Genomic DNA, 16,063 nt, shown 5'->3' on the forward strand with positions numbered 1-16,063 from the left:
CTGACCATAGTCATGTTTGCGGATGTATGACTGATGTTCCTCCAGGCGCATAGTGGCTGATCTGCCTGTCTGTCCAAAGTACGCCAGTTTATAGGAACAGGGTACTTTACAGACTCCAGGCAGTGAGAGAGGAGGGAGCTGATCTTTTGTAGAGCAGATAAGAGTAGCAAGTTTGGAATGCCTGGAGGAACATAAGTCATAAATCTGCAAACATGACTATGGTCAGTCAGGCCTGGCTGACCATGTCTTGGATACAACCCACAGGATCTCATGGGAAAAAACCACCATGCTGCACTACAGCAAATTCAAAAAAGAGAGATATTCTTAGAATCAGCAGCAGCTCTCAAAAATCAACCGAATCTCAACAAATATGGTTGCATTAAGCTTCCTAAGATTTGGGAAATGCTTATCACCAGAGGTCCCACTTTATATTCCACTTTACAACAGCCCTTAGAGGGCGCTCCACCTAGATATGACTTTAATGTTACCCACGTGGTTTTGCTTAGTATTGTGTGTTATTTGTTTTTATGTTACATTAATTTTTTTGTAATCCCTGAAGTTGTCTCATTTACTGAGACGAAATATATAGGAAGTATTAAATTCTGTTTTAATCCTTTCTGAGTGCTGTATACAATCCATTAAGCCTCCAATATGATGTCCTCAGAGCACTTAAGCCTCTACACACGGATTCAAATGTAGTTCACAGATCATAGTTAAATTGTATTTACATGGAAAAATAACTCCAATGAATAAATGATCTTGTAATGCTTAGCAAACAAGAGCTAATTTTCATATAAGGGTCTAATATATGAAAGTTATGTTAAACACACAGTGTTTAACATACCTTTTTTTTTTTTTATCAAAAAGCTTACCTGGAGTGTTGATAATAGGAATATCAAGTGTCCTATCAGACTTCGATCGCCTTAACTTCCTTCGTGCTTCCCTTAGTTCATTTTCATTTGTAGCACAAACATGAAATGCACTGGATGGAAGAAGAAAAAAATTGTTAAATTTTGATCAAGATACATGTACAAAATACATTCCGGCAATTCTATTATCTAAAAATTATTATATTTCAAACCTTAAAAACTTCTGATTATTGTTATGAGTTAATTTATTATTTGAATGGTATCATATGATTCTGAGAAATATGTTTCTTGATATCTCTTCTTAACTATTAACAGAGTTAAAAGTTAAATGACATGATCAATGTAAGAAGCATCAATCGAAAAGTGAAATTAGAGAAATATCCAGTCAACATACTGAATGTTATTAAAAATAAGAAAATCAAAACAACTGAGAACTACCTAATTAATAAGATGATTTATTTAGGTACCAGAGATCAGGGAAAGGAAGGAGTAACTATAGTATCCAACACTAAATATGATAAGATAAATGAATGGAAACAGGAATTGAATTAGAGCCAAGTTATTATTATTATTTGGCACCTCCAGGGAGTCCAAAGCCTCTTCGAGAGAGAGTGTGCCAACAGCATTGAACAATTGATCCCCTTCCAACTACTAACCATGCATGAGCCATTAGTAGCAGAGGTTCTACCAATCGATCAGCCTTTTGCTGGCAAGTTCAAGTAGAATATTATGGAAAAATTTCAGAGTGGGAAATTGGAAAATGAGACTCGTTTTTGTTTATAGCACACAGATGTTAACATAGCAAAAAAAAAAAAAAAAAAAAAAACGAGAAATTTTTTGTATTAACCAGGGCAGCCAATATAAGGAAAAAAGAAAAAACTAGTTCTTCTTGGAGACCTAAATAGGAGAAAAATGACCCATTGGATTTCTCCTGGAGATATGAACTATTCTATGTCTCAAGCAAAATACACACAAAAACCATCATATCAATTTATGTTCTTCTTATTTGTGAAATTCTCAGACTGACAAGGAATTAAAGACAGAAAATGATCACCAACGAGTGTTGAACAGAATAAAATTTGAACATCCCAATGAAATAATACTCAAATATCCAATGCAATTAATTGGAGGAAATGCAGAGGAGTTTGAAAACAAGAGTCAAACTTCAGAGACCCAGAAACAAAATTCACAGAAAACACCGACTCAGTATGAAGCATGTAATAGAACTGTCAGTGAGGATGAAAGGAAATGCATAAGAAAGAAGAAATCACAGAACACTTCATTCTTTGCTAAAATATCACATTTTCTTGAAGAATATGAGAAAAAAAAACTATGTTTATGTCTATGTTACAAAAGAAATGTAATAAATTTAGTTTAATTCTTTATCCAAGTGTGAGCAAACAAAGTTTGTGCCTGAAAATATCTTCAGGACTGAATATAGTGTTGTACTACCTTACCACAGTAGGCAGTACAACACCGGGCAACTCATAGCAAAGGTGGACCAAACTAACAACACTCCTATCCCAGTATCTCCCATAATGCAAAACACATCTACTTGCAGATATGTATAATGTTATGCATTAAGGGATTGGCCACTACCCAGACTAGTTTCAACTTTTATTGAGGTCTCTTCAGTGGGAGCCAGGCCCAGAGGTGGAAATACCAGTCCTTATAAGGACTGGCTTAAAGGGGCGAAGCAAGAATGCTTTTCATCTTCCCCGTTATCTGTAGAGGACAGTGTAGGGATAAGGTGTTATTGAGCTATTAAAGCTCTGATCATGGCAGGAGGGTAACAGCAATAGCCGAGCCTCAGTTAGAACTTCATTAGCTACAGCATTGCCATCCATTACCCTCCAAGGGTAACGGATGGCAATCAATCACCGCATCTCACGGTCGATTGATCGCATCTGGAGATACCAGGCAGAAGCAATAGTGAGGTCATCTCTACCTATAGGAGTTGCCAAAAGGTGTACCACCTTTTTTATTAAATTACTCTGGATTTAGAGAAAGATGTTGAAAGTTTATTTTTCACTTGGTTAGACTATAATAAATTTAGTTTAATCCTTTATCCAAGTGTGAGCAAAGAAAGTTTGCACCTGAAAATATCTTCAGGACTGAATATGGTGTTGTACTACCTTACTGGGGTAAGGCAGTACAACACCGGGAAACTCGTAGCAAAGGTGGACCAAGCTAACAACACTCCTATCCTAGTATCTCTTATAATGCAAAACACATCTCCTTGCAGATATCTATAATGTTATGCATTAAGGGACTGGCTACTACCCAAACTTGCTACAAGTTGCCTGGTGTTATACTGCCTTACCAGGGTAAGGCAGTACAACACCTACCTTACCCCGGTAAGGTAGTACAACACCATATTCAGTCCTGAAGATATTTTCAGGTGCAAACTTTGTTTGCTCACACCTGGATAAAGGATTAAACTAAATTTATTATAGTCTAACCAAGTGAAAAATAAACTTTCAACAAAGAGAAATGTAAATGCAACAAACTGTTGTAGAAGCTATTAAAAAAAGTTTAGAAATGAAGGAAAGATTACTGTAAAAGGAATCAGATATGATAAAGGCAACACAAAACTGGAGATAAACAAATAAGCATATTCTGGATGTCTAGAATAATTACTTGGAAAACTTACTAAATGAGATAAGCAGTGACATAAAATAACTAGGAGAAGCAAATATCCAGAAGGAATGCAGTGAAGTTTATTTCAGCATTGGGAATAAAAAAAGCTATCAGAAATCTGAAATATGAACAGGCATCTAGGAAGTAGACAAAATTTTTAACAGAAATGATCAAATATCAATGTAAAAATAAATTACAGTGGCTATACTGCATAATTCAGAAAGTTAAATTTCAGATAAAGTACAGCTTTTATAGTACCCATCTATAAAACTGAATATGAGAATTACAGAGGAATTTATCAAATGAACGTTCACTTATGATATATAGAGTGTAACTGAAAAGAAACAGAAAAATTTTGAAGATCAACCTGGGGTAAGGTTGGAGTGTGTGTGTTGAGGGTATAACAAAGATCTGTATTTAAAACTTTAATACAGATCTTTGTTATATTCCCATGCTTTCTCAACTATTTTTCGCAAATTGAAGATCTGATCCTGACAACCTCTATTTGGCCTGAATCCAGTTTGCTCTTCACCAAGCTTTTCTTCCACAAATCTTCTCAACCTTTTCTCAAGTATACTAGCATAAATCTTGTCCAGAACACTCAGTAGGGAAATACCTCTCTAATTCTCACATTCAGTTTTATTTCACTTTTTATATATGGGTACTATGAGAGCTCTACTCCAATCATCAGGAATTCGTCCCTCTGTCCATGCCTTCTGAACTATGCAGTGCAGCCACTGTAAGACTTTTATTCCACCATACTTAAGCATTTCTGGTCGAATATCATCTACTCCTGCTGCCTTTCCTCATTTCAAGCTTTGATGGTTTTTTCTACTTCAAGTATGGATATGTATTCCTGACTGTATGCCTGTTGAGTGTTTTTTACCACAGTGTGCTATCACTGCTTGTTTCATTTAGCAATTTTTTGAAGTAATTACTCCATACTTCAAGGATATCTTTTTCTCCTGTTTTCATGTCACCTTTATCATCTCTAATTCCTTTTACAGCACTCTTTCCTCCATTTCTGAGCTTCTTCAACAACTTCCAGAATATTTTGCCACCTTCTTGATATTTATTTTCTATGTTCTTACCAAAGTCCTCCCATTACTTTTGTTTAGCTAGTTTTACACAGTGTTCAGCTTTCTTACATTTGTCTCTGTATTCTCTAAGAGTACAAGCTGACTTATTTGCCAGGAATTTTTGATATGCTTTCTTCTTTTCCTTCACTGCCTCTTTTACTTCCTGTTTCCACCATGGAGTTCTGATTTTTCTATCCTTGCAGACAACCTCACCACATGCCTCTCTGGCTGAATCAATCAGGGTTTTCTTCAAGGCTTGCCCACTGAATCTCCAAGGTTTGGTTCCTGTTCTCAAACGCTTTCATTTTTTCTTCAATAATCTTTGTGTATGTTAGTCTACAGTTCACATCTGAGAGCTGCTCAATTTTTATTCGCTTTAAAACTTTCTTACATGTTATTCTTTTCAATATGAAATTCAATTTTATCCTGCTCAAGACTAAATAGTGATCACTTCCAATTTCAAATCCTCTGTACACTCTGGTGTCTTGCACCAGAGAGAAAACATCACCATCAACAATAACATAGTCAATCAGACTTTTCTTATTCTTTGCCTCTTCTCTCCATGTGAATTTGTGCACATTTTTATGTTTGAACATGGTGTTCAGAAATCCAACAGATATTTGCCATTATTATTAGCTTTGCTCTTTTCTCCAAATTTTCCCAAAATATTTTTGTATGTCTGACAATCGCTTCCTACTCTTCTATTTGGATACCCAACAAGGACAAACTTTTCCTTTTTCATTGTGTCAGTAGCTTTCTCTAGAGCCTCAAAAAATTCTTCCCATTCTACTTTAGTAGAGCCTTCTGTGGGACCATAGGCACAAATAAGTCTCATTGTCCAGTTTACCATTCTGATATTTGCCCATATCACTCTACTTGAGACTGCCTGCCATTCAAGAAGATTAGCCTCGTATTTAGTGTTGAATACTATGGCTACTCCTTCTTTTCCTTGATTGTCATTGCCTGAATATAACATTTTGTATTTATTGCTCAGAAAGATCTCACCAGTTTTTGTCTTTTTTGTTTCAGTTACCCCTGTTAGATCTGAAATGGGCGACCTCACTCTAAATGAGGTCACCTTACAAGAGTCTAACAGAAGATATCCATTAAATGAGCATACTTATCATTTGGCACAATTTAACTGTCTTAAAAGAAATAACAACTGACAAATTAGAATAAGAACTGTTTGTATTGTAGTTAGTGTGTTTAATGTAACTGTAAGTCAACAAAAAGGACTCACATGAGAATAATTATCAGCGAATTTCTACTTGTGAAAGAATGCCAATAATTCAGTAAGAAGGGGCAAAGGTCGCCCAATACTAAAATAGCAGCATGCGCGTCCGTGGGTGCTAAACATCAAGACGCATGCATTCCCGGAATTGGAAATGCCCCATATGAGAATCACTGAAGTCACCCAGTCGGGGACGAATCGGAAGAGTGAAAGGAGAGATCAAACTCGGAAAGGTGGCGCTCTTGGGGAGCGTATAAAACCTGCAACACAGAATTGAAACCCCCATTTTGTTTGTTCCTGTATTCTCACCGTGTGCTTCGGGTGGTCATCGTGATTCAGTTCTTATCTTTAAGAGCTGATCACAGAGCACGGCAAATCTTGAATGCAGGCCGTGAGTAAGGAATAGCATCGCCGTAAATCCTTAGTAAAGAAACCGAGCACCCAATCCAGGGAGAGCACGTGATTCCTACATAGCAACAGAACCAAGGCAGCCAGAACTTCGTAAGAAAGAAGGACGGAGAAAATCCCGAAAGAACCTTAAGATAGTGTAGATAAGTACTTTTACATATTCTAGCCTTTTAGAGAACTTGACTAACAGAAACAGAAGAAGGCGTATCTAGAATTTATGATAAGGATAAGCATGAAGAATTAATATATATGTGAATGACTCTATACCATTAGACTGAATTCTGAGAACTATTAACTCACTGGAGATTCTGTTGTGACCTACTCGAGGGAGATTAATAATGTGCCAAATACCTAGCTGGCTCCTATTAAGTTGTAAACTAAATATTTGATAAGTTGAAAGAATAGTATTGTAGAGTTTAAAAATCCATGTTTATCTAAGAATGAGAAAGTGAGAGAAACATAAGAGTTTTAAACTAGCATTAATATCAATTTTGTCTTTGTATTGTAATTAATTATGAATTCATTAAATTTGTTTGTTACCTTCCATGCTTGCTTTTCTGACTATGTTGACTGACCTAGACCCTTCATAAAAATTACAAACCTGGTGATCATATACATGCGCGGGGATATCCTAAGTAAGAAAGGAAAGGGGGCACGGCTGCAAACAGACAAAAGGAAACCTACAGCTTCTGATTTCAAGCGAATTATTTTAGTAGCATCTGATTCTCTATAACCATCCTTAGGCTGAGTTTGACTCTGTGCTTAAAGCCCAGGCTGGCACAGAAAATAAATTTGTCTGAGCAAATGTGGATGACTTATAGAGATCAGGGAATAGGTATTTTCTGGGGGCCCAAAAATTAGAAATTGTCAGATGAGCAGTAAGATCATATACTCAGTGTTAGGCAGACAATTTAGGGATATATAAGGGTTAAAGATAGCAGACAGAGGCCAACATATGTAATAAGGTAAAGGAAAGAGTAGTGACCACTAAATCAAATTGCATTATACAAAGGAGAGATAAAAACAGACATAACAAATGGCGCAGCTGGTAGGATGTGTTTGATCCATGGAAAAGGGAATAATTTAATCAAATGCAGTGAAGTGGTGTCAATCACATGAGAAGAAAAGAAAGGATTTAATTTTGGAAGGGAAAGTTTGAAATTTTGAAAAATATTGTAAGCATAAAGGATAAATATGTTGCCACCAACCAGTACAGAACTAAGTAATTTAGAATTCCTTAAAATGGTGGGACCCCATCAGATTCTCCCTCAGTACTCTGGAGAAGATTCTGATGATGTAGGGATATTTTTCAAATATGCTGAAGAACTTAGGAGGGTGGGTAGATGGAGCAAATTCCAACTTCTAGCATTGCTTCGTGGCACCCTGATAGGGAAAGCAAAGAAATTCTTCCAATCGCACCCCATTCTAGGAAGGACCCTAAGCTATGAGGAGTTTAGAGAGATACTCTCCCTCAAATATTCAAAAAAGGGGAGGGACTAATCAAACGCTAGAAAATTTATACAAGTGCTTGCAGGAGAAAGGGTAACTAACTTCCTTAACAGGATATTGTCACTCACTCGCGAACTAAAGGCCTCACCCGAGGAAGAAGCCCAAATTGAATGGTTAGCACTCCAACAATTCCGATCAGGACTCGTACTCAGATTGCAAGAGAGTACCTGCGTAAGAAAAGCAAAGCGCCTAGATGAGTGTTATGAAGCGGCAAGGAAAGGAAGAGGGTGTTGGAAGAGTTAGATCAGGCCCATGAGATGAGGAAACTAATGACAAGAGAATCAGAGGAAGGAAATTCCAAGGGAGACGAGGATCCGTCGAATACAAAATTAGATAATAAATGTAATAAATGCGAACCACTTAGGATGCAGAGCGTCACCCCACCACAAGCACAGAATGAAAGAAACCTTACCATGGTCGGAGGACTCGTAGAGGGAACACCGTGTGAAATTCTATTAGACACAGGTGCGCAAGTTTTGGTTGTTATTTATTTACTAATTTTAATTAGCAAATAATTATTATTTTTTAGCCTACAGGTTGGAACACTCTACACTGTTTTTAAATTAAAATTTTATTAAGAAAGCACAATAAAATGATTAATAAAAGATCAATATAGGATTTTCTAACCAGAAACAAAAAAAAAAAAGCAACTACATATTTACAGTGTAAAATTTAAACGTAACCCTCCAGCAAGCACATTAACATTCCATGTTGCAAGTAAACATGCGAAAATATGAGCTTGGTTAAGTATCATTTAATGATAATTTTTTTTAAAAAAGCAAAACTTTTCATCGAAGTGATAATTAGAGGGGAAAAAAACTTTTGTTAAATGCATATAAAATGCCAAAAAAAAAAAAAATCAGCTAACACCTTTTTTATTCCCATATACGGGGAGTAGGCGAGGCCATTTAGCCCTATCTAACTTTTGGAGACTGAGTGGGCAGTTCAATCTCCACTGGTACCCAATTAGAGACAGATGGCCCAAGGCTATCACTAATTAAGTGGTACACAATGAAGAGAGACGGCTCAAATGTGCCTCCATCTCGTGGTCCCTAACACAATATATTTAATGTCTGAAATAATGTGGGTTCTATGGTCGATTTTCTTGAGTTTACAGGACGAAAAACCCGCTATCCCATGCCAGAGATCGACTAACTCAGGAACCGGTCGAAAAAAGGCTTAGAAAAATTTCCTCTAGTCGCCGACTAGACTCGAAACCAAGTCTTCCTTCGTGTGGCCAAGCACCATGGTATGCAAACACCACATCCACTGAGCTACACAGGCTTTTATAAAATGCCAATATTCAAATACTTAAATATATTACAGGTACAATATTAACAATAAGAAAATAAACAGAGCTATTAACATATACACACATTTAAAAAAAGTGTATAAGTACTTTGTTGATGCATGCCTCTCACTGAAGAAACCAAGAGCAGTCTTCACCATCTTGTGACATTCTGTTATAAGTTGGTCAACTAGTTTTTCATTCTTTTAGTTGCCCAAAATGCTTCCAGAATATCTCTAAATGATTTCCAGGCATCTGGTTTCATTTCAGAGAGAGAGACACTTTTTAATATATCATCTTTTAATACTTTCCAAATACCCTCTTTAAATTTGATTTATTTCTAAAATTTCTAACATGTTGAATACTGGTCCATTTTTGTCCAATACTTTAATAAAGTTTTTCCTGAGACTCAGTCCATTATGCATTGATAGCAGAAATATTTCCTTGGAATTATTTAAGAAGCTTGTTTTATACCAGTGGTTCTCAAACTGGGTGCCGCAAGTATGCCACAAGGGTGCTGCAAAATTTTGAATCGTTTATTTTAAAAATCAAAATATTCAATTGCCACAAATAACTAAATCAAAAACAAAAAAATTATATATTTTGATTTTAATGGATGAAGCGCATATAAAAATTATAATTTTTTGTATCACTCTTATATTATATCCTGGGATTTCATTAGATCACCGCATGTCGTAGTAACTAGATATGTGACGGCACATAAATACTGGGGAAAATGAACTAATGAATGGTTAGTTGTCCTGTTGTCTGTTTTAGCATTTCTCTGTTCAGTGTGACAAGTATTATACATGATCATTTCCCCTAAACAAAAATCATGAGTCTTCGGTGAGAATAAACGAAGTACGATATTAAAGTCGTTAAATTCAGTGAGTAGAGGTTTTTTCTTATTGTTATATATTCCAACTATAACGAGAGACATCATAAACAAATGTTTTTCCTTTTTCCATTCGGAAAAAAAATTATTTACTTGAAATAAATTTTAAAATAAAATATTAAAGTTACATATGCCCTTCAAAATCATGAATAATTTTTTCCTTAAAAAAAGAAGTGAAGATTCTGACGATCAAGAAATGTCTACTTGTAGCAAAGCTAATGAACCAATTCGCACTAATAAATTATCAAAAACTGATACTTGCATTAATGAAGATTTGACTATTTTTAACGTTCAGCAACAAAAAAGCACTAATGAAACAACAGAAACAGAAAGAATAAGTTCATGTAAAAAGGGAACAATGAAAAAGAATGTAAAACCTCATTTATATCAAGAGAGCTATCTTCACCACATGCCTCTCTAGCTGAATCAATCAGGGTTTTCTTCAAGGCTTGCCACTGAATTTCCAAGGTTTGGTTGCTGTTCTCAAACTCTTTCATTTTTTCATCAATCATGTTTGTGTATTTTAGTCTACAATTCTCAACTCTTAGCTGCTCAACTTTTATTCGTTTTAAAACTTTCTTACATGTTATTCTTTTCAATATGAAATTCAATTTTATCCTGCTCAAGACTAAATGGTGACCACTTCCAATTTCAAATCCAATGTACACTGTGGTGTCCTGCACCAGGGAGAAAACATCACTATCAACAATAACATAGTGAATGAGACTTTTCTTATTCCTTGCCTCTTCTCTCCATGTGAATTTGTGCACATTTTTATGTTTGAACATGGTGTTGGTAATAACCAGTCCCTGTCCTGAGCAGAAATCCAACAGGTATTTGCCATTATTAGCTTTGCTCTTTTCTCCAAATTTTCCCAAAACATTTTTGTATGTCTGACAATCACTTCCTACTCTGCTATTTAGATCCCCAACAAGGACCAACTTTTCCTTTTTCATTATGTCAGTAGCTTTCTCTAGAGCCTCAAAAAATTCCTCCACTTCTACCTTAGTAGAACCTTCTGTGGGACCATAGGCACAAATAAGTCTCATTATCCAGTTCCCCATTCTGATATTTGCCCAAATCACTCTAACACTGCCTGCCATTCAAGAAGATGAGTCTCGTATTTTGTGTTGAATACTATGGCTACTCCTTCTTTTCCTTGATTGTCATTGCCTGAATATAACATTTTGTATTTATTGCTCAGAAAGATCTCACCAGTTTTTGTCTTTTTTGTTTCAGTCACCTCTATTATGTCGATCTGGTACTTATCTAATTCCTCCACTAGCTCCATTTCTTTGCCATTCAGGCTACTTATGTTGATAATACCAATCTTTAACTCTGGTGATGTTGAGTTGGGGTGCATTTCAGATTTGTTCCAATAACTGACTTTTCGCTGTTCGTCCTGGGAAAAACAATGGGGGACTTGTTTAACCGGGCGACGCCCCAGCTGGCATGAAATTTTGTCATGTCGTACCATCATTTTCTATTTTAGTTTAACCAATAGGAATACAATTTGGTCGGCTAAATTCCAAATTGCCAGCCCATCCTCGTTCGTTCAGTATCCAAGTAGATACCCAACAGAGTGCACCATGAGAAGGTGAGGATTGGACATTAGGTCAGAAGCCCTGGTCGGTTCTCTGCATTCCTTTAAAGGCTATGTGGAGGTCTCCTCTCAGTTATACAGCTTTGACCCTTAAGCACCCCTTCTTGAATGCTAATGCCAAGTTCCAGCAGGATAATGCCACATCAAAAAGTAAAACTCATTTAGGAAGTGTTTCAGAAACATGAGACTGACTTTATCATACTTCACTGAGCTAACAGAGCAGACCAGTGGGCATCTGGTGAGATGAGATGGAATTTTTTCCAGTAGAAACCTGCTGCAGCCTCAACTGTAGCAAATATAGGGCACATAATTTCATCTACATTGGCACTGTGGAATATTTTAGCACCTCATGGAATCCAGGTTGAAGTAGTTATGAGACAATGGGATAGTACTTACTATTAGGCAGATAGGTATAACAAACCTTATCATTTAGTGTACACTTTATTTATGGTTAGAAACAAAACTAATAGTGAAACAATCAGACATTTGGATAGTTTATCTTTGAAGTTTACCTAGTTTACCATGAAGCTTACCCTTCTCCAACTTCAGAGCCATCTTCTGATGGAGGATAATATAGTAGCTCGCTCATTTCTAAGGTTTCATTATCAGACCTTTCATCTTCCGCATCCACATCCTCAAGTTTTATGCTGCTGGTACTGCTGGAATCTGTCTGTTGATGAACTAGCTGCTCCTGTTTGCTATTTGGGGAAGATGACCTAGTTCCACCTCTGTGAAGGGTAACTCTTCCATCAGGGACCTAAAAATAATATTTATTTGTAGACATTATAAAATTAAATATATATAATAATTCAATATTTATTTAACTGTACAGTAAACCCTCGATTTAAAGGACTTCGGATTTAATGGACAAAATTTCCGGTCCGTATGTCACATGTAAAAATTAACACCCTGTTAATTTTCAAATTCGACAATCAAAATTTTGGTTAAAAAAATCTTTTAACCAAAATTTGCTTATAATTAAATTAACAAGTTATTTTTTGTTATTCATTTCCTGTTATTTTTAACAAATTTTGGTAAATAGGCCATCATATGTTGGAAAAACACTGTAGTAATTTAGCTGACAGAAATGAATCACCGCTCATAAAACATGTTCGGCAAATGATCAGGATGCGATCACATCAATCGCACTGTAATTGGTTCTTCTGTCATGTGACATGACTTTCTGTGGCAGTTTTATTACACACATTTTCATAATTATAGGGAGTTAATTATTAAAAAAAAAAAAAAAGCAGCAGCATTCAAAAGTTCAAAAAAAACTTGCTAGTTTTTCAAAGCAGCATTACCTACAACCAAGCGCCCCAACATGGAACATTAACTTCACATTAACTTATCTAAAAGTGTGTGTAAAACAATTTTTTTTGTTATTACAGTGCTAATATCGATAAAATTGCAGTGTAATGTTACAGATATTTTTATTTTAAAAAATTCGTGATTTAATGGACTTTCGATTTAACGAATACCCCTTAGCCCCTATTAGTCCATTAAATTGAGGATTTACTGTATAGTGCTGCTGAAAAGGTTCTCAAGATTTTTTTATTATGAATGTTAAAGAACTAAGTCATTATAACCAAATATTTACTTTTAAGTACATATACAATCAATCACCTTCTCTTCATTTTTTCTTAAATTATACTATTAAATTGTTAATTATTTTCAAATTGTTAATATAAATTAGAACATTCTTTTACCTATTTAAATAACAATTTCATTAGTAGTAAAAGCAGCAAACAGAGGTTGCACAAAAAAAATGAAAACTCTTCTAACAGATAAGTTATGTATATAATAAACTGCTACTTCCTCATATATGCCTTTTCTAGACCTACAAAACTTAAATAGTAATCCTTGCTATATTCTCAATTATTTGTCTTAAATGTAAAAAATTTGGTCTCAAGAATCCTTATTTGGGCTGAACCTGGAATGTTTTCCCCCAAGTTTGTCCACAATAATTTTTTGTTATCCCTTCTTTCTAAATATGCTTACATTATCAAAATTGGCAGTCACTTGCAAATTTAAAGTGTGCAAGTGACCACCTCCAGTTGGTCTAATAATGAGTCTGGAGATGGCTGATTAGGATGTTAATAATTCACATTACCTTCCATGTGTTTCCAAGAGGGAATGAAAGCGGAGAAGTTGATTTGTCCAAGTTAAGCTAAAGCACTTTTCTTATTCTTCTTTTTTCAGTCTACATGGCATAATAACTATACAGTTTTGCAATATTATAATCCTGTAAATATGCATTTTCTCCACTGCAACCAATCTAGTCATAGTATCCCAGTTGTTTATGTTACATTTCTACATATTTTTCTTGAAACACTCCTCTTGTTCTTTGGTCCTCTATGAGAAGATCTGCATTTGAAGGCTGGTATGTGGCATATTGGTAATGAGACCAATTCTTAAAGCTACTGGGTATATAATCATTATCAGTATTTGTGCAACTAGCTTTAAAAACACCATTAGCATACCTGTCTTTCCAATGAATCTTGAGGATTCTTCAATATTCACTGAAAAGAAAGGTTCACTGACAATGTTTTTTCTACAGTATTCAGATGCCTGCACGTGGTCTACAATGAAGCAAATCTGGGAGGACAAGAGCCTTGTAAGCCAAGAGTTCTGTTGCATCATGGATGGCCTAGTCATTAAAGACTCATTTTCTCAAATGCCCCAAAGCAGGACCACTGCACTTCAAGTGACAATGAATTTGCTGAGAGGTGGCTCTGCGAAGATAAGAGAAATGGTTCACAGTTTCCAGGGTTACTTCATCTATGAATGAATATTTGCATAGAATCGGCTAAATAACATTGCAACTGAGCGACCGGGGTTGGATTGACAAGTTAGATACTGAAAGAAGTGTAATAAGAATAAAATTAACAAGAGACTTCATCAGTAGAAAAGTGGAACGTCTTTCCTTTATCCACTTCCAGAAAGCTAGTCTTGCAAGAAGATGGAGTGATAGTGATGTGACATACTTGGATTAGTGAGGATGCATTGGACAGAAGGGAGATGAAAGGTGGAGGTGTCCATCTAGTCTGAAAAGAGTACAAAAATATAAAATATGGGTTGGGTTTCTTCTCAGTGAAAGAGGAACAGAAGCATTATTAGGATTAAAACTAGTAAATCTAAGAATGATAACGGCAAAATTTGCAGCATGACAATTTAACTTTACAGTATTTCAGATCTATTCACCCACTTCAGAAAGCTGAAGAAGAAATATAGTTATTCTATAGGAATTTGGAAGTAATCTTAGGATCAGTAACAAAGAAAGAAAGATATACTGTTCATCACAGAAGGCTACCTGAAGAATTGGAATGAGCAAATATGGATATAGAGAAAGCAATAGAAGAGTGGAAATAATGTGCACTCTTCTGAAGTGGGACATGGCAATCTGCAATACAAAATTCCAGGCAGAAAGTGAACATGGCAGTCACTTGATGAAAGAATGAAGCATATGCTTGACATCAGACTCAAATGCAAGAGATGAGCCACATCAGTCCAGCAGTGCTGAATGTTTCCAGAGCAGACATGGAATCAGATCATAGTTTAGTGATTGCCAATATCAAGTTGAAACTTAAGCCATAGTAGAGTAAAGTAAAGGCACAGTTTCATCAGAAATATAAGGATGCAGAGTGAGGAAATCACAGAGAAAGAATGCATGAGAAAAAACCTGAAATCCATTGCAGAAAACTAACTGGAAGACAGAAACAATTAAGTGGCACTTCAATCAAGAGAGCATGGAAATAAACAGTTCCAGAGACAGAGAAGGCAAAGAAGAGATTGATCTCATAATTAAAGTTAATTCAAAAAAAAAAAAAAAAAAGGACATTTAAGAATAGGAGAGATATTTCTATAGAAATGGAAGAATGGTATACAACAAAAAGTGAAGAGGGCAGTTAGAAGAGACAAATCAAAGTTGCTAGAGGAACAGTGAAAGGAATATCAATAAATATTATGGTGAATACACAACAAGAGAAGCATATAATTGCCGGCCTGGTTGGCCGAGTGGTTAGCGTATCCGCTCTCCAGCCAAAAGGCTGCAGGTTCGAATCCTGCCGTGGGCATGGATGTTTGTGATTGTCTGTGAAAATAGTAGTGGTGGTAGTTGGCAGTAGATGGCATTGGTACAGATGAAAGTAGCTGGTGGATGTGTTGGAGACAGAGAGTTGTGGTGTAGGTGATCTCCCTTGATGAGTCTTTGGACTCCCTTAATAATTAATTCAACAATAAATGGAACCTACAGCAGAAGACCATAAAAGATGAAAAAGAGGAAATATTGATGGACACAGAAGAAATAAGCAAGAGATGGACAAGATATTGCTCAGAATTATATAAGACACGGGGGACATGTTGAGGTCCAAAGATGGTAATTGATGAACTGAAGGAAATATCACAACAAAGCACAGAGGGAGGGACAAATATACTGAGGAATGATGCTGTAAAAGTAGTCGTAAAAGTTAGTTACCGTATTTTTACATGTATAAGACGAATCCTACTTTTTTTGAACCCAAAATTAAGAAATCAATATT

At 35.8% G+C, this 16,063-nt stretch overlaps 1 protein-coding gene across 2 annotated transcripts in view; it reads right to left on the bottom strand.

The window, feature by feature from the left end:
- Nucleotides 1-16,063, bottom strand: part of LOC150102187 (mitogen-activated protein kinase-binding protein 1-like) — a 344,972-nt gene that overhangs the window by 80,786 nt on the left and 248,123 nt on the right. For both annotated transcript variants that reach the window (XM_090398639.1, XM_090398638.1), the window contains exons 24-25: nucleotides 12,056-12,279; nucleotides 873-982 (exon numbers count right to left, since the gene is read on the bottom strand). In XM_090398639.1, coding sequence (XP_090254765.1) covers nucleotides 873-982; nucleotides 12,056-12,279 — 334 coding nt within the window. The remainder of the gene's footprint in view (nucleotides 1-872; nucleotides 983-12,055; nucleotides 12,280-16,063) is intronic.

Source organism: Typopeltis vanoorti, chromosome 10 (assembly GCF_054136105.1).
Source record: "Typopeltis vanoorti isolate ZY-2024b chromosome 10, IOZ_Tvanoo_1.0, whole genome shotgun sequence".
Classification (NCBI taxonomy): Eukaryota; Metazoa; Arthropoda; class Arachnida; order Uropygi; family Thelyphonidae; genus Typopeltis; species Typopeltis vanoorti.